The 19,765-nt window shown below is 38.0% G+C and overlaps 1 protein-coding gene across 12 annotated transcripts; it reads left to right on the plus strand.

The window, feature by feature from the left end:
- Positions 1 to 189: 189 nt before the first annotated feature.
- On the plus strand, positions 190 to 19,695 carry LOC114518524. 12 transcript variants are annotated; one of them, XM_028538545.1, is made up of 50 exons: positions 190 to 687; positions 1,191 to 1,448; positions 1,712 to 2,119; positions 2,194 to 2,394; positions 2,576 to 2,800; positions 2,903 to 3,121; positions 3,288 to 3,503; positions 3,851 to 4,060; positions 4,164 to 4,370; positions 4,473 to 4,679; positions 4,781 to 4,987; positions 5,091 to 5,297; positions 5,410 to 5,616; positions 5,720 to 5,926; positions 6,039 to 6,245; positions 6,347 to 6,553; positions 6,656 to 6,862; positions 6,975 to 7,181; positions 7,283 to 7,489; positions 7,598 to 7,804; positions 7,911 to 8,117; positions 8,201 to 8,410; positions 8,497 to 8,703; positions 8,853 to 9,062; positions 9,152 to 9,358; positions 9,478 to 9,687; positions 9,812 to 10,024; positions 10,187 to 10,396; positions 10,650 to 10,856; positions 10,969 to 11,181; positions 11,304 to 11,510; positions 12,279 to 12,491; positions 12,627 to 12,833; positions 12,934 to 13,146; positions 13,236 to 13,445; positions 13,606 to 13,815; positions 13,912 to 14,211; positions 14,309 to 14,557; positions 14,714 to 14,920; positions 15,034 to 15,573; positions 15,730 to 15,942; positions 16,029 to 16,244; positions 16,443 to 16,623; positions 16,724 to 16,936; positions 17,010 to 17,257; positions 17,434 to 17,623; positions 17,751 to 18,214; positions 18,371 to 18,557; positions 18,681 to 18,893; positions 19,293 to 19,695. In XM_028538545.1, the coding sequence occupies exons 1-50, from the start codon at positions 345 to 347 to the stop codon at positions 19,360 to 19,362; spliced, it is 11,409 nt and encodes a 3,802-aa protein (XP_028394346.1). In that variant the 5' UTR covers positions 190 to 344; the 3' UTR covers positions 19,363 to 19,695. The 12 variants fall into 12 exon arrangements, with proteins under 12 accessions (XP_028394346.1, XP_028394347.1, XP_028394349.1 ...); XM_028538546.1 differs by having other exon boundaries at positions 13,918 to 14,211; XM_028538548.1 differs by lacking the exon at positions 6,656 to 6,862.
- The last annotated feature ends 70 nt before the right edge of the window (positions 19,696 to 19,765 follow it).

Genomic DNA, 19,765 nt, shown 5'->3' on the forward strand with positions numbered 1-19,765 from the left:
ATTTGACTTTAAATAAGAATATTTAATTTTATTTAGCACGATTTTTTTTTCAATGATTTAGAATTAAATTTCATCTTCTTGCCTGTTGAAATGAATTCTTCTAGCCTTTTTTCTGTTATTTTTAACGCTTGTTCGAGTTGATATCACGCAGAATTCGTGTTTATATTTCGATATTCGACCATGTTTTTGAAAGAGCTTAACTCGTCCTGTCTACTTCATTATATCGTATCCGCTCTACGATGACAGCTGTGAAATTCGTGGCTTTAATGGTTCAAACACGGAGATTAACACTTTTTACTTAGTTTTTAAGCGAGTCTTTGCTGTCAAAGTAAAGTTCAAACGCAATGATGAACACTGTATTCTGGCTAGTTTTTATTTTTAGTTCTCTTTCCGTCGCTAAATCAACTTTGATTTCAAATGCTACGGTATTTACGGGCGAAATTCTGAAAACAAATGAAGATGACACTGTATTGGTGCGAGTTTTTAAAAGGCTGTTCGAGCAAGAAGCTGTTAAGATTCCGTCAATCGTATCTCTGCAAAATTCAGAAAAAGACGAATCGTTGAATGCGGCAAAAGGAGTGTACATATTTTATGCTGTTCCATTGGACAACAACAAGTTTGAACTTCTTCATTACTGGGGTGTCAAGAAGGAGGACTTTGACGGAATCTCGCCAAGCAGCTTAGAAGGTAGGATGGATTTTAGGAATCGTATTTGGGCAAATTAGGGACTCCTCAGTAGAAAAAACTTTGAAGGTCACCTTCTCCCCTTTTTTCGCCCTATGCAAATTCTTGGAATGTTTAATATTTTGATCTGTATTGATTTCAAATGAAGAGTATTCAAACTTATATTCAGGCAACGCTAATGTCGATAACTTGCCATTAAACTGTCAAATCCTTTTCAATTATGCTTTTTTAAAACTTTTGTCGGAATGTTTCCATATTATGTAGTTCTTATTCTGTTTACTGTACGATATCATCAACTTGGTGAAATGAATGATATTCATACGCATTTAGTGTACAAAGGTCACCGCTATAAAGTAAACTAGGGTCATTTAAAAACTGAATAGAAACAGGTGCACCATCCTCCCAGCTATATTTCAGATACTTTCGCTTAGATATAGTAAAATCAGGAAAATAGATAGTGTCAGCAAGTTTGTATTATGGAAAAGCCCGGCGCATCTTCTCTTTAGAAATCCAACAGCATTCCCATCATCGCTTGCGACGATCAGTAGACGTGTGTAGTCGTACACTACAGTGCCGTTATGGTGGGAAATGCGGGCAGTTATCAACTGGAAAAGCCACCTGCTTTTGTCCAATCAAATGCAGTAAGAAAGATAATGCTCCTGTGTGTGGTAAAGATCGTGTCACGTACCATAACCTTTGTACGGTACAGCGATATTCCTGCATAAGGCAACGAACTATTGAGATTGAGCACTACGGACCATGCAGTAAGTCATTCTTTCATCTTTTTAACCGACTAAAACTGACATGCTACCAAATTGTGTTCCGTGCGTCTGTCGATTTAAAATACTTCCATGCAGTTTGGCGCCCGAGCAGATAGTATCAAGATAGCAAACATCGTCCTGCTGAATCTGTTATTAATAACTTGAAAACTTATCCATTATGATCATAGCTGTTGACTTACTTCTAAGAGGAATATGACAACTGTTTTGTTTTCACTAATCTATTAAAATATTTCACTTCCACCTAGTGGTGTCCAGTTGCAAGGAAGCCCTTCAGGAAGAGCTGGGGAACAAAGATGGCGAATACTCGATGCTCTTAAATCCAAAATGTCAACGGCCCGTAAAGGTTTACTGTCACGATATGCACACTTCGGAACCCACAGAATACCTCACCCTAACCCAGGGCAGGGATAACCACGCTCGCATATACGAGCGTCGTCTTCCCCGTGCCATCCGCGACCAATGTGGAGGACTAAACCCCGGTAACGTGCCTTATGTTGATGGTGGATACACAAGATTCTATAAAGTAAGATTCGATGTACGAGGATCGAAAATTATACCAAACGATTTCAAGTTCGCCAGTAGTGCCGGGAAAGCCATAACTTTTGGAACAGCGGGAGATTGTTACTCTGCAAATCTAGGAAACTGTCGAAAAGGTAGTTTGGTCTGTTTAATCGCATTTTAACCTTCCCTATTCCTGTGTTTATCTGACTCGTATGAGCTCTTACAGGTAGTTTTTCAATTGATCTAATCGGTACTGGTATGAGACTACAGTCTTCTGTAAGATGGTCGGTGCAAGCTCGTCCGGCTGGTATACAAATGCAAGATTTTCAAATGACGAATCAGAGTCAGGTCGTGTCAGCGAAGTGTGGAGGGAATTGCGGAAAATGCAACCCTGCTGGAGATATTTTAGTTGAACAACTACACTGTGGTAAGATTCTCGTGTAGACATGAACATTTAATTCCATTAGTGTTTCACTTCATCAAGGACTCTTCATACGAGAACATTTAACCAAATCAGCTCGATAAAAAGTCGCTTTCTTGATAGACTTTTACTAAGAAAAAAAAACATAGCGGAGAGATTTACTTACTTACTTCTCCACATCATACAGGTGCGTGTGACGGCGTATCCTGCGACTACCATGGCACATGTCAATATGAACCGCTATCTTTCAAAGGATATCGCTGCGCATGTCCAAACTGCACCTCAGAAAGACGTGCTCACACTGATAAAGTATGTGGTAGTGACCATGTAACGTATGAGAGCGAATGCTTCATGAACAAGAATTCTTGTTTGAAAAAGATAAAGATTACAATCGCTTACAAAGGACCTTGTAGTAAGTTATTTATGCTAGCTATTGTTTAGATATTTTTGAAAGCCCGTTTAAAAGCGGAGAAATCAATATTAATTCATTTCCGAATGTCCAATATTTATTCAGATCCCTGCAACAACGTCACATGCGAGAATTATGGCGTTTGTAAAAGAGATCGGAACTCGTTAAAAGGATATCGTTGTGAATGCCAGGAATGTACGAGTTCTGAGGAAACAGATTACGTATGTGGTGATGATCGCAGGACATATCGTAACACATGTGAGCTGAAGCTCGCATCGTGTCGAAGAAAAAGATTAATCACAATCAGTTACCTTGGCCGATGTGGTAGGTCGCTGCATAGACAATTCAAAAGACATGTCTATGGTCGCTGTTAACAAACCATAGAGTTTGATATAAACCTTTGCGGTATACCAATGTGGTGAAGAGCTAGATTGTACGTGGCTGATAGCTAGCTATCTTTTTATTTTTATATTACTTATTTTGCATGTAGATCCATGTCGTGGTGTTAACTGTGCGAATTATGGTGTGTGTAAGCCGAATCCTCGGGCTTTGCTTGGATATCAATGTGAATGTCTGACGCAATGTCCTCCTGATATATCGAAAGTTTGTGGCAGTGACGGAAGGACGTATACCAGCGAATGTGCGTTAAAGCGAGCGTCGTGTCAGCGAAGGATTACGATAGCAATATCTTACAGAGGGTCTTGTGGTGAGTGGAAAATATTGCGATCTCTAATATTGCAAACGTAGCGGGAAACCATGGTTACTCATTCGCACGTACTGCGCAATAGAGCGCAAATCTGTCTCATCATAATTTGTCTATAGATGATTATATATATACAAGAACGTGTGTCCCTAGTTCAACTTTACTCACCATGATGGAAGTCGTAGTTTCGTTTCCTTTTCTTTCAAATGACTTAAAAGTTCTACAGTTTATTGCGACGTTCGATCCCAATATCTCTGACGTGAAATGTATCTTAAGAGAAAAAAGTGAATGAACGCGACTGACTTTCTCTGGAAGCTGATCCGTGCTTCATGATTCTTTGTGTTTTCTAGATCCATGCGAAGATAAACAGTGCTTCTTCAATTCAACCTGCATCAAAGGTTCTGACAATCGAGCAAGATGTGTTTGTCCTGAGTGTTCTGGTGAAGCTGTTAACTATATCTGTGCAAGCGATGGAAATAGTTATGTAAATCTTTGCTCGGCAAAAAGACAGGCTTGCTTGAGAAAATTTTTTCTCCAATTTGTTCATAATGGAAAGTGCAGTAAGTAGTTAGCGATTTTTCCGATGTGATTTCCGAGATGAGTCACTATATGATAAACTTACCAGTTTCAAAATTCACCATTTTTTTTTTACTGTTTCCCTAGATCCATGTAAAGATAAAAAGTGTTCCTTTAATTCACAATGTGTGGTTGACAGGAATTTCAGAGCTTCATGTCAATGTCCAAAATGTCCTCCAAAAACAAAACGTGTTTGTGGAAATGATGGGAAAACATATATCAATGAATGTGAACTGAGGAAGCAATCTTGTAAAACGAAAACTAACATTAAAGTTCTTCATGAAGGAAAATGCAGTAAGTTTGCATATCAAGCGACTTTAAATAGCCATTTACAAAGTTAGTTTGTTGGAAGACTATTTTTCCAATTAATAAACTCCATCTTAATTACTTTAATAGATCCATGTGAAGATGTAAGATGTTCGTTCAATGCACAATGTGTGGTTGACAGTGATTATAAAGCTTCATGTCAATGTCCAAAATGTCCTCCAAAAACAAAACGTGTTTGTGGAAATGATGGGAAAACATATATCAATGAATGTGAACTAAGGAAGCAATCTTGTAGAACGAAAACTAACATTAAAGTTCTTCATGAAGGAAAATGCAGTGAGTTCAGATCATATAGAATTTAGGAATTACGCAGATTAACGAAATCACTCACCTAGCTTTTCAGTCCTGAAATATTTGTGCGTTGCGCTTTCCTATAGATCCATGTGAAGATAAGAAATGCCCCATCAATGCACAATGTGTGGTTGACAGGAATTTCAGAGCTTCATGTCAATGTCCAAAATGTCCTCCAAAAACAAAACGTGTTTGTGGAAGTGATGAGAAAACATATATCAATGAATGTGAACTGAGGAAGCAATCTTGTACAACGAAAACCAACATTAAAGTTCTTCATGAAGGAAAATGCAGTAAGTTTGCATATCAAGCGACTTTAAATAGCCATTTAAAAAGTTAGTTAAGTTGGAAGACTGTTTTTCCAGTTAGTAAACTCCATCTTAATTAATTTAATAGATCCATGTGAAGATGTAAGATGTTCGTTCAATGCACAATGTGTGGTTGACAGTGATTATAAAGCTTCGTGTCAATGTCCAAAATGTCCTCCAAAAACAAAACGTGTTTGTGGAAATAATGGAAAAACATATATCAATGAATGTGAACTGAGAAAGCAATCTTGTACAACGAAAACCAACATTAAAGTTCTTCATGAAGGAAAATGCAGTAAGTTCAGATTAGCTCTATGTAAATTATAAAAAACGTCCAAATTAACGAAAGCCCTCTCGTTGCCATATATGCAGTCCTTAAATCTTTCCGCGTTTTCGCTTTCCTATAGATCCATGTGAAGATAAGAAATGCCCCATCAATGCACAATGTGTGGTTGACAGTGATTATAAAGCTTCATGTCAATGTCCAAAATGTCCTCCAAAAACAAAACGTGTTTGCGGGAGTGATGGAAAAACATATATCAATGAATGTGAACTAAGGAAACAATCTTGTACAACGAAAACTAACATTAAAGTTCTTCATGAAGGAAAATGCAGTAAGTTTGCATATCAAGCGACTTTAAATAGCCATTTAAAAAGTTAGTTAAGTTGGAAGACTGTTTTTCCAGTTAGTAAACTCCATCTTAATTAATTTAATAGATCCATGTGAAGATGTAAGATGTTCGTTCAATGCACAATGTGTGGTTGACAGTGATTATAAAGCTTCGTGTCAATGTCCAAAATGTCCTCCAAAAACAAAACGTGTTTGCGGGAGTGATGGAAAAACATATATCAATGAATGTGAACTGAGAATGCGATCTTGTACAACGAAAACCAACATTAAAGTTCTTCATGAAGGAAAATGCAGTAAGTTCAGATTAGCTCTATGTAAATTATAAAAAACGTCCAAATTAACGAAAGCCCTCTCGTTGCCATATATGCAGTCCTTAAATCTTTCCGCGTTTTCGCTTTCCTATAGATCCATGTGAAGATAAGAAATGTCCCATCAATGCACAATGTGTGGTTGACAGTGATTATAAAGCTTCATGTCAATGTCCAAAATGTCCTCCAAAAACAAAACGTGTTTGCGGGAGTGATGGAAAAACATATGTCAATGAATGTGAACTAAGGAAACAATCTTGTACAACGAAAACTAACATTAAAGTTCTTCATGAAGGAAAATGCAGTGAGTTCAGATCATATAGAATTTAGGAATTACGCAGATTAACGAAATCACTCACCTAGCTTTTCAGTCCTAAAATATTTGTGCGTTGCGCCTTCTTATAGATCCATGTGAAGATAAGAAATGTCCCATCAATGCACAATGTGTGGTTGACAGGAATTTCAGAGCTTCATGTCAATGTCCAAAATGTCCTCCAAAAACAAAACGTGTTTGTGGAAGTGATGGGAAAACATATATCAATGAATGTGAACTTAGGAAACAATCTTGTACAACGAAAACTAACATTAAAGTTCTTCATGAAGGAAAATGCAGTAAGTTTGCATATCAAGCGACTTTAAATAGCCATTTAAAAAGTTAGTTTGTTGGAAGACTATTTTTCCAGTTAATTAACTCCATCTTAATTAATTTAATAGATCCATGTGAAGATGTAAGATGTTCGTTTAATGCACAATGTGTGGTTGACAGTGATTATAAAGCTTCGTGTCAATGTCCAAAATGTCCTCCAAAAACAAAACGTGTTTGTGGAAATGATGGGAAAACATATATCAATGAATGTGAACTAAGGAAACAATCTTGTACAACGAAAACTAATATTAAAGTTCTTCATGAAGGAAAATGCAGTAAGTTCAGATTAGCTCAATGTAAATTATAAAAAATGTCCAAATTAACGAAAGCCACTCTCGTTGCTATATGTACAGTTCTTAAATCTTTCTGCGTTGCGCTTTCTTATAGATCCATGTGAAGATAAGAAATGTCCAATCAATGCACAATGTGTGGTTGACAATGATTATACAGCTTCGTGCCAATGTCCAAAATGTCCTCCAAAAACAAAACGTGTTTGTGGAAGTGATGGAAAAACATATATCAATGAATGTGAACTAAGGAAGCAATCTTGTACAACGAAAACTAACATTAGAGTTCTTCATGAAGGAAAATGCAGTGAGTTCAGATCATATAGAATTTAGGAATTACGCAGATTAACGAAATCACTCACCTAGCTTTTCAGTCCTAAAATATTTGTGCGTTGCGCTTTCCTATAGATCCATGTGACGACAAGGAATGCCCCATCAATGCACAATGTGTGGTTGACAGTGATTACAAAGCTTCATGTCAATGTCCAAAATGTCCTCCAAAAACAAAACGTGTTTGTGGAAGTGATGGGAAAACATATATCAATGAATGTGAACTTAGGAAACAATCTTGTACAACGAAAACTAACATTAAAGTTCTTCATGAAGGAAAATGCAGTAAGTTTAGATTAGCTCTATGTAAATTATAAAAAATGTCGAAACTAACGAAAGCCCCTATTGTTGCTATGCAGGCCTTAAGTCTTTTTGCTTTGCGCTTTCCTATAGATCCATGTGACGAGAAGCATTGTTCCAACAATGCACAATGTGTGGTTGACAGTGATTATAAAGCTTCATGTCAATGTCCAAAATGTCCTCCGAAAACAAAACGTGTTTGTGGAAATGATGGAAAAACATATATCAATGAATGTGAACTGAGGAAACAATCTTGTACAACGAAAACTAGCATTAAAGTTCTTCATGAAGGAAAATGCAGTAAGTTCAGATCATATGTAATATTTATAAAGAATGTCCAAATTAAAGAAATCACTTATCATAGTTATGCAGTACTAAATTTTTGTGGTTTGATTGCACTTTTTAGATCCATGTGAAGACAAGAAATGTCCAATCAATGCACAATGTGTGGTTGACAGTGATTATAAAGCTTCATGTCAATGTCCAAAATGTCCTCCTGAAACAAAACGTGTTTGCGGAAGTGATGGAAAAACATATATCAATGAATGTGAACTAAGGAAGCAATCTTGTACAACAAAAACTAACATTAAAGTTCTTCATGAAGGAAAATGTGGTAAGTTGTCTGATACATGTTCCGCTTAGTCACCTTCACTGCAGTTGAAACGAAGCCTATATTTGACCAAATGTATTTATCAGATCCATGTAAAGACAAGAAATGTTATTACAACTCGACATGTGTTGAAGGAAACGACAACAAAGGATATTGCGTTTGTCCGCAATGTTCAGATGAACCCGTAGATTACGTTTGCGCAAGTGATGGAAACACTTATCCAAATGAATGTCAAGAAAGAAGAACAGCATGCATGACCAAATCTTTACTAAAAACAATTCACAAAGGAAAGTGTGGTAAGTTATTGTTTGCTTTTGGTACAACGAACAACCTTGGCCATTTCGTTTCTAAGAGTTCTATTTTTCTTCGTTTCTTACCACAGATCCATGTGAAGATAAGAACTGTTCCTTCAACGCACAGTGTGTCGTTAATAAAAACTATAAAGCCTCATGTAAATGTCCAAAATGTCCTCCTGAAACAAAGCATGTTTGCGGGAGTGATGGAAAAACGTATATCAATGAATGTGAACTAAGGAAACAATCTTGTACAACGAAAACTAACATCAGAGTTCTTCATGAAGGAAAGTGCAGTAAGTTATTGTTTCCTTGTTTAAATTTCTTCACAATAGTTATTTCAATCCTTTCAAATTGCAAATGGCATTCATTTTTGTCAATTTTTCCTCGTTTGTTTATATTTTATCCGTCTTTTCTTTAACAATATTCTTTGGATTTCGTCCAGATCCATGTGAAGACAAAATATGTTATTACAACTCAACGTGTACTAAAGGCAACGACAACAAAGGATATTGTATATGCAAGCAGTGTTCTGATGAACCCATAGAATATGTTTGTGCAAGTGATGGAAACACTTATCCAAATGAATGTCAGGCGAGAAAAAAGGCCTGTATGACAAGATCTCCACTAAAAACAATTCACAAAGGGAAGTGTGGTAAGCCTAATATTATCTTTTCATTGTTCTCTCTTTGCATATTTTTTTCCCTATTGATTCGGTTAAATCAACCCATAATTTAAATATAGATCCATGTCAAGATGTAAAGTGCTTCTTCAATGCTCAGTGTGTGGTTGACAGTGATTATAAAGCTTCATGTCAATGCCCAAAATGTCCTCCAAAAACAAAACGTGTTTGTGGAAGTGATGGAAAAACATATATTAATGAATGTGAACTAAGGAAACAATCTTGTAGAACGAAAACTAACATTGGGGTTCTTCACGAAGGCAAATGTGGTAAATTTTTATGTTTCTGTATTCTGATAGTCTGATAATACAACTTCTTCATCTTCACCTTTTCCTAGTATTTTCATCATTAATATTATTCCTTTGCAATCATTACCATTTTCTTCCAGATCCATGTGAGGACAAGAAATGTTCTTACAACTCGACATGCACCAAAGGAAAAGACCACAAAGCATATTGTGTTTGTCCACAATGTTCAAATGAACCAGTGGAATATGTTTGCGCAAGTGATAGAAAGACATATCCGAATGAATGTCAAGCAAAAAAAACAGCATGTATGACAAGATCTTTACTAAAAACTGTTCACAAAGGAAAGTGTGGTGAGTTTTTTCCCTTTACATGGCTGTTCTTGTAGGCTTGTGCTTGTACATAGTGCTGCTTCCTTTTTGTATAAATAGTCTTCGCATGTCTTATATATAGACTGACATGCAATTTTTATTGCAGATCCATGCGAAGGAGTTAAATGCAAAAACTATGGTGTGTGCAAAGGTGATCCTCAGTCGGAAAAAGGATACCAGTGCGTTTGCCGTGAATGTTTAAATGTAGGAACTCCAGTCTGTGGCAGTAACAGGAGAACGTACAAAAGTGAATGTTTCTTAAAGAGGACATCATGTCGAAAGAATAAATATCTGTACGTAACTCATGTAGGACCTTGTGGTAAGTAACAGACCATAGAATTTGTTTGAGTTAATTTTCGTTTTCTTTTTTTTTCTACTTTGCTTCTTCAATCCTACGCGCCCTTCTATGGTAAAACCCATTTCTTTTTCCATCCAATATATTCTCCTAGTTACAAATGCCTTACATGTAATGTATTTCTAGACCCGTGTAAGACGACAAAATGCCACCATGGTGCAACATGCGTGATTGGAAGAGACTACAAAGCTTATTGTCAATGTCCTCAATGCAGTAACACGACTGAGAATCCTGTTTGTGGTAGTGATGGTAAAACTTACCCCAGTGAATGCGAAGTTAGACGAATCTCGTGTATGACTGCATTGCCCATTGCTGTAGTCAAGCAGGGAAAATGTGGTAAGGCACTAACTAGCCTTAAAACACGTCAGTTTGTAACTAACTTTAAGGTACTGGCCTTAAAACACGTCAGTTTACACGTCAGTAAAACACGTCAAAAATAAAGACTATGACTAAGCCGCTTTATAAGGAATAGAGATTAAACCTCTTTGTGCTAAAAAACCTACATATGTACAAGTTGTACATAGTGCATGGTGAACAAGTTAGGTCTGGATTGGGATTAACTTTGGTGAAATATTATTGTTTTTTTAAGATGAATGCAACTGTCCACCGTATGCTGAATGTCAGCGCGATGAACAAGCCACAAAAGGTTTCAAATGTGTTTGTCCTTCAACGAGTTCAGAGGATCAGAGTACAGTGTGCGGGAGTGATGGTAGGACGTACACGAACAGAAAGGTTTTGCAGAGAGAATCGTGTCTGACTGAAGTAAAAATTGATATTCTATACTCAGGAACGTGCTGTGAGTATTACAAATACCTCCTATTCTTATAATGAATGATTTTATATATAATGATTTTATATATAAATTAATATAGCGGGTTTTTAAATGCGTTTAATATTTTTTATCATAGCGCCATGTCGTGGTCGAGAATGCTCTCATCATGCAGAATGTGTTGCTCGAGGTGACCAAGGGATATGTCAGTGTCCACAAAGATGTCCAGACAATATTAAACCTCGTATAGTTTGTGCCAGTGATGGAAACACTTATGACAATGAATGCCAACTAAGAAGAGCTTCTTGTCTTCAGCAGAGACCGTTAGAAGTTAAACACAATGGACCTTGCAGTAAGACTCGCTTGGCTTATGAATTAATGACGATTTCTTTTCACATTTTCTTCTTTCATTTCTCTGTCCTTGCAATTTCGACTATTTAAAATTTCACGGAATCTATTTTTGATTTTCTTCAGCGGAATGTAAGTGTCCACCATACGCGCAATGTCGACGTGACGAAGATAATTTCAAGAAATATAAATGTGTCTGTCCTTCATCAAGTTCAACTGATCAAAGTGAAGTTTGTGGTAGTGATGGAAGAACGTACGTCAACAAACAAGTTTTGGAAAGAGAGTCTTGTGTAACTGATATCAAAATAACTGTATTATATGCTGGAGTTTGCAGTAAGTACCTGGCAATGTAAAAGCAGTTATTTTCAATGAAATAAGTTACAAACGACTTATTTACCACTAACCTAAATATTTAAGTAACCATGTGAATCCTAATATTTCAGTGCCATGTCGTGGTCGAGAATGCTCTCATCATGCAGAATGTGTTGCTCGAGGTGATCAAGGGATATGTCAGTGTCCACAAAGATGTCCAGACAATATTAAACCTCGTATAGTTTGTGGCAGTGATGGAAATACTTATGACAATGAATGCCAACTTAGGAGAGCTTCTTGTCTTCAGCAGAGACCGTTAGAAGTTAAACACAATGGACCTTGTAGTAAGAGTCGCTTGGCGTATGAATTAATGAAGATTGCTTTTCATATATTCTTCTCTCATTCCTTCTTTCATGCCTGTGCCTCTGCGATTTCAACTTTCTGAAAGACTCACGGAATCTATTTTTAATTTTCTTTAGCGGAATGTAAGTGTCCACCATACGCGCAATGTCGACGTGATGAAGATAATTTCAAGAAATATAAATGTGTCTGTCCTTCATCAAGTTCAGCGGATCAAAGTGAAGTTTGTGGTAGTGATGGAAGAACGTACGTCAACAGACAAGTTTTGGAAAGAGAGTCTTGTGTAACTGATATCAAAAAAGATAACTATAATATATGCTGGAGTTTGCAGTAAGTACCTGGCAATGTAAAAACGATTAAATGAACTACAAACTTTCCTCACCATAAACAAACAAGTATTTAAGTAACCTTTGGATACTATTATTTCAGTTCCATGTCGTGGTCGAGAATGCTCTCATCATGCAGAATGTGTTGCTCGAGGTGATCAAGGAATATGCCAGTGTCCACAAAGATGTCCAGACAATATTAAACCTCGTATAGTTTGTGGCAGTGATGGAAATACTTATGACAATGACTGCCAACTTAGGAGAGCTTCTTGTCTTCAGCAGAGACCGTTAGAAGTTAAACACAATGGACCTTGTAGTAAGAGTCGCTTGGCGTATGAATTAATGAAGATTGCTTTTCATATATTCTTCTCTCATTCCTTCTTTCATATCTGTGTCTCCGCGATTTCAACTTTATGAAAGACTCACGGAATCTATTTTTAATTTCCTTCAGCGGAATGTAAGTGTCCACCATACGCGCAATGTCGACGTGACGAAGATAATTTCAAGAAATATAAATGTGTCTGTCCTTCATCAAGTTCAACTGATCAAAGTGAAGTTTGTGGTAGTGATGGAAGAACGTACGTCAACAGACAAGTTTTGGAAAGGAAATCTTGTGTAACTGATATCAAAATAGCTATAATATATGCTGGAGTGTGCAGTAAGTACCTGGCAATGTAAAAACGATTAAATGAACTACAAACTTTCCTCACCATAAACAAACAAGTATTTAAGTAACCATGTGAATCCTAATATTTCAGTTCCATGTCGTGGTCGAGAATGCTCTCATCATGCAGAATGTGTTGCTCGAGGTGATCAAGGGATATGTCAGTGTCCACAAAGATGTCCAGACAATATTAAACCTCGTATAGTTTGTGGCAGTGATGGAAATACTTATGACAATGAATGCCAACTTAGGAGAGCTTCTTGTCTTCAGCAGAGACCGTTAGAAGTTAAACACGATGGACCTTGCAGTAAGAGTCGCTTGGCTTCTGTTTTTATGTCATTTTCTTTTTCCTTTAACGATGGTTGTATCATAAACTAATTTTACTCGTATTTCCAGATGTTTGCCACAACAATACTTGTGCGTATTACTCAAGATGCGTGCCAACGTCCAAGCGATCATATAGCTGTGTTTGTCCTCGTGAATACTACAGTCGGGTCAGCAAGGTCTGTGGTAGCGATGGACGAACATATCGCAACGAAATGACATTACAACAAGAATCATGTCTCAGACAGGTTTCTATCGAAGTGATTCATAAAGGAGTATGTGGTGAGTTGCATGCAAGTACTACAGAACAGGTGGTTGGAGAATAAATGGGGGGGGGGGTATTTTACGATTAGATTGCTACAAGTCCCGTCAATGGTGGAGCAGGTCCCGAGGGAAAAAGCCCAAACTACCCGCATCGCATGATGTTCACTGTTTATTACAGGGCCATGTCGGGGCAGGGAATGCGATTTTAACGCAGTCTGTGTGGCTACGCCTAATGGCAACGCGTTATGCCGCTGTCCAAAGCAATGTTTCACGATTCCAAAGCCAGTATGTGGTAGTGATGGACAAACCTACGAAGATGAATGTGAAATGAAGAGAGCGTCGTGTATCAAGCGGGAACCCATCACCGCTGTGAGGCCAGGAGAATGTCGTACGTGCCTTGCTTTTCATTGCATGCTTACAATTTACCATGAAGGACCTCAACCATATTATAGTCTAATTCCAAGCTCTTTTCCCGACGTTCTAGCAACAGCACCTGAAGAAGACGTGGACATCATCTATGCTCTTGGTTCTATTGCCCGGAATCACGTTCCCTTGTTTGAAATAGAGAAGAACATAACGAGAGCGATTATCCAGCAGCAAAATTCTCCACAAACCAGACACGGTCTGATCGTTTTTGGAAAAGATCCGAAAGAAGTGAGCCCTTTGGAAAATTTCAAGAGTGAACCCGAACTGGTGGAAAAGCTAATGGATTTGAAATGGCCATCCGAAGCGAAGAGTTTAGCGCCTCCGCTTAACAAAGGCACCCAAGTTTTTAAGGAGCAAGGTGGGAAAAAAATGTTTGTTCAGGGACTTGTGTCTTAATCATTGATTTAAAACGAAGAACATCAGAGCTAAGAACTATGAAATACAATATGTCTTAGGTCGACCAGGTTCACGGCGATTTCTGGTCATATTCATAACAGGCCAACTGGACAGGACAAGTGATGATCTGAAAAAGGCCGCGAGAAAAATTCACGATTCTGGCGGGAAGATCGTGGCGTATAAACTAAGTGATTTGCCCAGAGATGAAGAGTTCGTTCGAGTCATACCACAAGATCAGATTCTCAAAGTCGACGCAAAAGATGACCCTTGGAGGCTGGCAATGTTGTTTCATTTTCAAACAAGAAAAGGTTTGAGATAATTTGTGGACAGATTAGGCGGAGAATTTATTGCAAATCAGAGCTGTCTAATTTGATTTTACCGTCACAAATGGATACAATGAATTATTGAGGAAGTATGAAGAAGAAAAGACAAACTTCATTTAGTGTTTATCTTCCCTTTTTCAGCGCCATGTCAGATTCTCAACTGCCAAAATTATGCGATATGCAGATCATCAGCGAGTCAGCAAGCACGTTGTGAATGTCCAACCTGCCCAAAACGTGAAGATCCTGTGTGTGGAAGTGACAGAAAAACCTATTCCAGCGAGTGTGAATTGCGTAGAGTATCGTGTTTAGCAGGAAGACCTTTGGCTGTGAAACATACGGGAAAATGCGGTAAGTAGTCATATCAAATCACAACAGTTCACAGTGAAGACCTCAACAGGCTCATCAGCAAAATACATAAAATGTAATTTTTTAAAACACTTCGTGGTTGATATTCCCTTTAGCGAAAAAGCAGGATGAAAGTACGGTTTTTGTCATGGGTTCAAGCGGTCCTAATGCGGAAAAGGTTTTTACACATCAGAAAGAGATCGTTAAAGAGTTTGTCAACAACCAAACTAACCCAGATGCAAAATTCACTGTCGTTACTTACGGTCCAAGCACGACAAGAACCTGGAAATTGGACGAACCAAATAAGCAGAAACGGAACAAAATTATCAACTCGGTGTCCTGGAACGGTCGGGGGACGAGATTAGATCTTGGACTGAGTGAAGCGTACAACGTGTTGAAAAGGACGAAGCCCAATACTCAAAAGCGAGTGTACATTTTTGTTTCACAAGAAGCAGACGTGGGGAGCGAGCCAGTGAAGAAAATCATTGGTAAACTTTTGGAAGATGGTACAGAGTTGATTACGATTCAAATAGTCGACCGTGATGATCCAGGAAAAGAAAAGAAGATTGTGCCGAGGACAAAATTTGTTGTCAAGATTCATGCTCGTGACGACCCGAAGAAGTTGGCACAATTGTTGATAGTCACATTCTATACTGGTAGGATAATTAAGCCAAACAATCTCTGCACAAAATCCTGTTATTTTAGGTTATCTTACTTTTCAAGAGCTATTTTTTCATTTAACAGCATTTGAGTATTAAAATTTGTCGATGTTAACCATCTAATTAATGCTTGTGTCCCTTTTCTCCTCTCAGATCCTTGTATGAGGCTCAAATGTAGCAAGTATTTTGGTTCCTGTGTGGTGTCGTTACACAGTGTACCTGAATGTAAATGTCTTCATGATTGTGACTATGTGGACGAGCCTGTGTGTGGTAAAGATAAAAACACTTATTTCAGTGAATGTGCTCTTATGAAAGATAGTTGTATACGAGAAGTTCCCAACAGTGTCAGCCATGGCGGACAATGCAGTAAGTTGACTTTCGTCTTTTAAACCACTATAGTTTTCTGGTGTATTCATGCAAAAGGAAAGCGTAAGAGTTAACTTTTCTTTCAGAACACTGTGGGAATCTCAATTGCCCTCCATACAGCAAGTGCATGCTGAGCAGCTCAGGTGAACCGTACTGCGCATGTCGAGAGGTGTCAAAATGCCCTCGTGAATACAAGAGATTCTGCGACAAAGACAAAAAAGCTTATAAAAATTTATGTGTCTTGAAAGCTGAAGCATGTGAGGCCAATAAAACTGTGGAGATCACCGATGCCAGTTATTGTGGTAAGAAATATCTTGCAGGAGCTTAAACTTGCTATAAGATTCGATTACCCATCCACCCCTGGTAATACTTCGATGAAGCCCTAAGTAAATAAGACATATTAGTATGAATGGCCGTAGTCTTGAATCTAGTCTTGAATCTTTCTAGAGGCTCATAGTTCCAGTGTTATTGTTTCTTTCACATTTCTCATTTCTTTTTAGCGCCAAGATTTTTCTCTGGAGATTCATTCTTGAGCCTAAGAACTCCTGTCCAAGGTGACCGGACCGAGTTGGTACTCTACATCCGTCCAATGACGGACGAAGGAGTATTGCTTTATACGGATTCAGAGAAATCAGGAGATTTCTTGGGGCTGGCTTTAAAGGATGGTCATCTTATTTATCGGTTAGTTTACCTCAACTGATATTGCTTGCCAACAAGCATTCAAGCTTAACACAGACCTCGTGCAACCAACCTTTGTATGTACTAATATATTTTCTTGCAGGCATGACGTAGGCTCTGGTCCGGTGGAGTTGAGAAGCGATGAAAAGTTGAACCTGAATCATTGGCATAAGATAAGAGTTTCCCGCCGTGGCAATAGGGCTGTCGTCAGCGTCGATACAACGATAGCGAGAAGTAGACGATCTGTTACTTCAAGTTATATCTTAAACGTAGACAACCGTCTTTATCTGGGGGGAATAAACGTTAGAAAAGAAAGGTAAAGTCTAACAAAGATCATAATCTTCGTGCTAATGAACCATCACTTCAATTACCCTACTTTATTGTTCTAGACTGACCAAGAATCTTGGAGTGTCAGCTAGCTATCAGGGGTGCCTGAAGGACCTGGTGCTGAATAACGAACAGTACGATCTCCTGTTTCCAGGGAAACATATATTACGTCAGCGAAATGTACGAAGCTGCCCCGACAATCCTTGTTTACAGCGGCCTTGTCAAAACGGGGGCAAGTGTCAATTTCTGGGAGAATCGTACCGATGCTTATGTCCGCGAGGATTTGTGGGAAGACGATGTCAAGGCAGAGGTAAAAATGCATCTTTATTATTCGGGCGCCGCTTTATTTAAATTTAAGGATATTCTCCCTTAGCAAGAAATCGATCTTTGTAAGAAATAGGCTCTCTGTAAAATAGTGATTTTTTCTCCAGGACAAACACCTTTTTAGAGATCGAATCTTTCTAAATATGTAAATTCTCTAATTAGATCGGGCAGTCTATATGCGAGGAGAGAATTCTTATCTTGCCGTACCCGCTGTGACAAAAAGATGGTTGTTCTCTCTGTCCATGGAAATCAGACCAAAAGAACGAGATGCGGTTATATTTTATGCCAGCGCTCGACGTTATGGCGAAGACTGCTTGATCTTAGATCTGAACGATGGACGACTAGAGCTGAGGTATATCACTTGCATTATTCGGAGTTAACCATATGAACAGACTCTTCAAGGGTACCCTACAGGTTGGAACCGAGTTTGTCTTCATTGTCCCCAACATTAACTCCCTTTTTGATGTTTGCTCTTTTAGACTGAACGTGGGAACTGGTCTTAATATATTCCGTACAAGTCGAAGATTGTCGTTACACAACTGGCATAAGGTGGCCGTAACGCGAGACAGCAACGGAGTTAGTTTGGTCGTGGATGATGAGATCATTCACATGACTAGTAGACCTGAATCACTCGGTGTACGTTTGAGGGGGAACATGACTTTTGGAGCAGTCACTGATCCGCTCGACAGGATTATCGTACGTGCTAATACTGGTTTCCAGGAATTCACCTTTACTGGATGCTTAAAAAATGTCATCCTCACAGATTACATCCTCGATCTCAATAACCTCAGTCAGGATCTGGTTGACCAGTCAGGAATACAGACCTGTACTTCTTGTGTTGGTAACCCATGCGGTTCCTATGGCAACTGTATCAGCCAGTCAGACCTGACATTCAAGTGTGCATGCTGGGAAAATTTTGTTACTGACCTTTGTGAATTCAGAGGTACACCAAAACACAATTCAAATTTTGTGCCAAAGATTTATTTTTATATATCATATTTAAATCCCCGTTTCCCTGTCATCATGTACGGGATAAAAACAACGGGAACTGCGTGAGAATGTTTCGAGGTATTTTTGTTACATCTTTTTCCATTTCTAGAGAAACCGTTGCACTTCAATTCAAAGGATTCGTACATTTCCTTTCCTCTTTTGAACGGACACGATGATTTCAAATTATCGTTTGAAATAAAACCAGAAATACGGAATGCACTTGTTCTCTACATGAATGGAAAATCCAACATGGACCATTTTGCTATCGCAATCATCAACGGTATATTACAGCTAAGGTTGGTTGTGAAGACGGTTGTGATACCACCATTACACTCTTGACACTGAAAATATACTGGAACACTTTATGTGAAGAACGTTAGATAAATTTTATCCTAATTTATTTGCTCTCTTATGCTCAGATTAAATGCCGGCGGTGGTCAGTTTATAGCACGTTTCGCCCAACCAATTGCTTTGTTTACTTGGCACAAAATTGAAGTTGAAAGAAACGAGAGAACTGTAACCATCACTTTGAATGAAGACTTGAGAGCAGCCATCGTTCTTTCAAAGAAGTTTACTGTTCTTGATTTTCGAGGACAAATGTTCATTGGCTCCCCAAAGACCCCCGTAGGAAGGTAAGTTAATACATAGTATTGAAGTGGGCTGATAGAGCATGTACCAGTAAAGATCAGGGGCCGGTTGTATCAAGCCCGTTTAGCTTAAACGGTGGATAAGTCAAAATTAAATAACACTCTTACAACTCTCTTGAATGAGTCAACTTGAATATTATGGACTGAATTTGTAGTTGTAAACAGTATCTTTGTATTAAGGTCAAAAACATTTTGTTTGCTTCTTGAATAAAACGGCAGGCTTGCTTTCTTTTTGAACTTATCCCCGTTTAAGCTAAAGGGCTTGATACAACCGCCCCAGGTCTACAGGACCACCTAAACAATGTCATCCGAACGCTCATTTCAAGTACATTTACAGTATGACTGAGGATTTTGATAATTTTTATTTTCAACAATTATTTTCAGAATCATAGCTCGGAACAAGTCCGTTGAGAATATCTCCAATTTATTGGTTGTTTCCGAAGATTTTACGTGAACGAGCGAAGATATAATCTGGCGTATCCAATGGGGGACATTCTGGAACAAAGGGAAGTTCAGAATTGTCACGTCAGCTCTACGTAGTAATCTTCAATACGCAGCAGAAATAATTTAAGTCATGTGCTAAGAATAGTTCAGAATGGAAAATAAAAACGAGGTCATTTATTATAGCTCTTTCTTATTTGTAAAATATATACATATATACAAATATCTATAACAGAAAGGACTGTTCTTCAGTTGCCTGATGGTCGTTTCAATACGGAAACTTACAACAACAATATTTTAAGAGATAATTTGTTTATTTGCTCTTGAAAAATATATATATTTTGTATTGAGCACTCTTGAATATTCTGTAGCTACAAAAAATAATTATGATATAATTTTTACCTACATAGTATAGA

This window comes from Dendronephthya gigantea, unplaced genomic scaffold, assembly GCF_004324835.1.
Source record: "Dendronephthya gigantea isolate DGI-Jeju-01 unplaced genomic scaffold, DenGig_1.0 000010F, whole genome shotgun sequence".
Lineage (NCBI taxonomy): Eukaryota > Metazoa > Cnidaria > Anthozoa > Malacalcyonacea > Nephtheidae > Dendronephthya > Dendronephthya gigantea.

What these genes read in the sequence shown, in the direction of transcription:
- LOC114518524 (XM_028538545.1), top strand. Translation starts at nt 345, where the DNA reads ATGATGAACACTGTATTCTGGCTAGTTTTTATTTTTAGTTCTCTTTCC. An exon ending in CGCTTACAAAGGACCTTGTA is followed by an intron (nt 2,801 to 2,902) that starts GTAAGTTATTTA and finishes ATATTTATTCAG; the next exon opens with ATCCCTGCAACAACGTCACA. An exon ending in ATAAACGTTAGAAAAGAAAG is followed by an intron (nt 16,937 to 17,009) that starts GTAAAGTCTAAC and finishes TTATTGTTCTAG; the next exon opens with ACTGACCAAGAATCTTGGAG.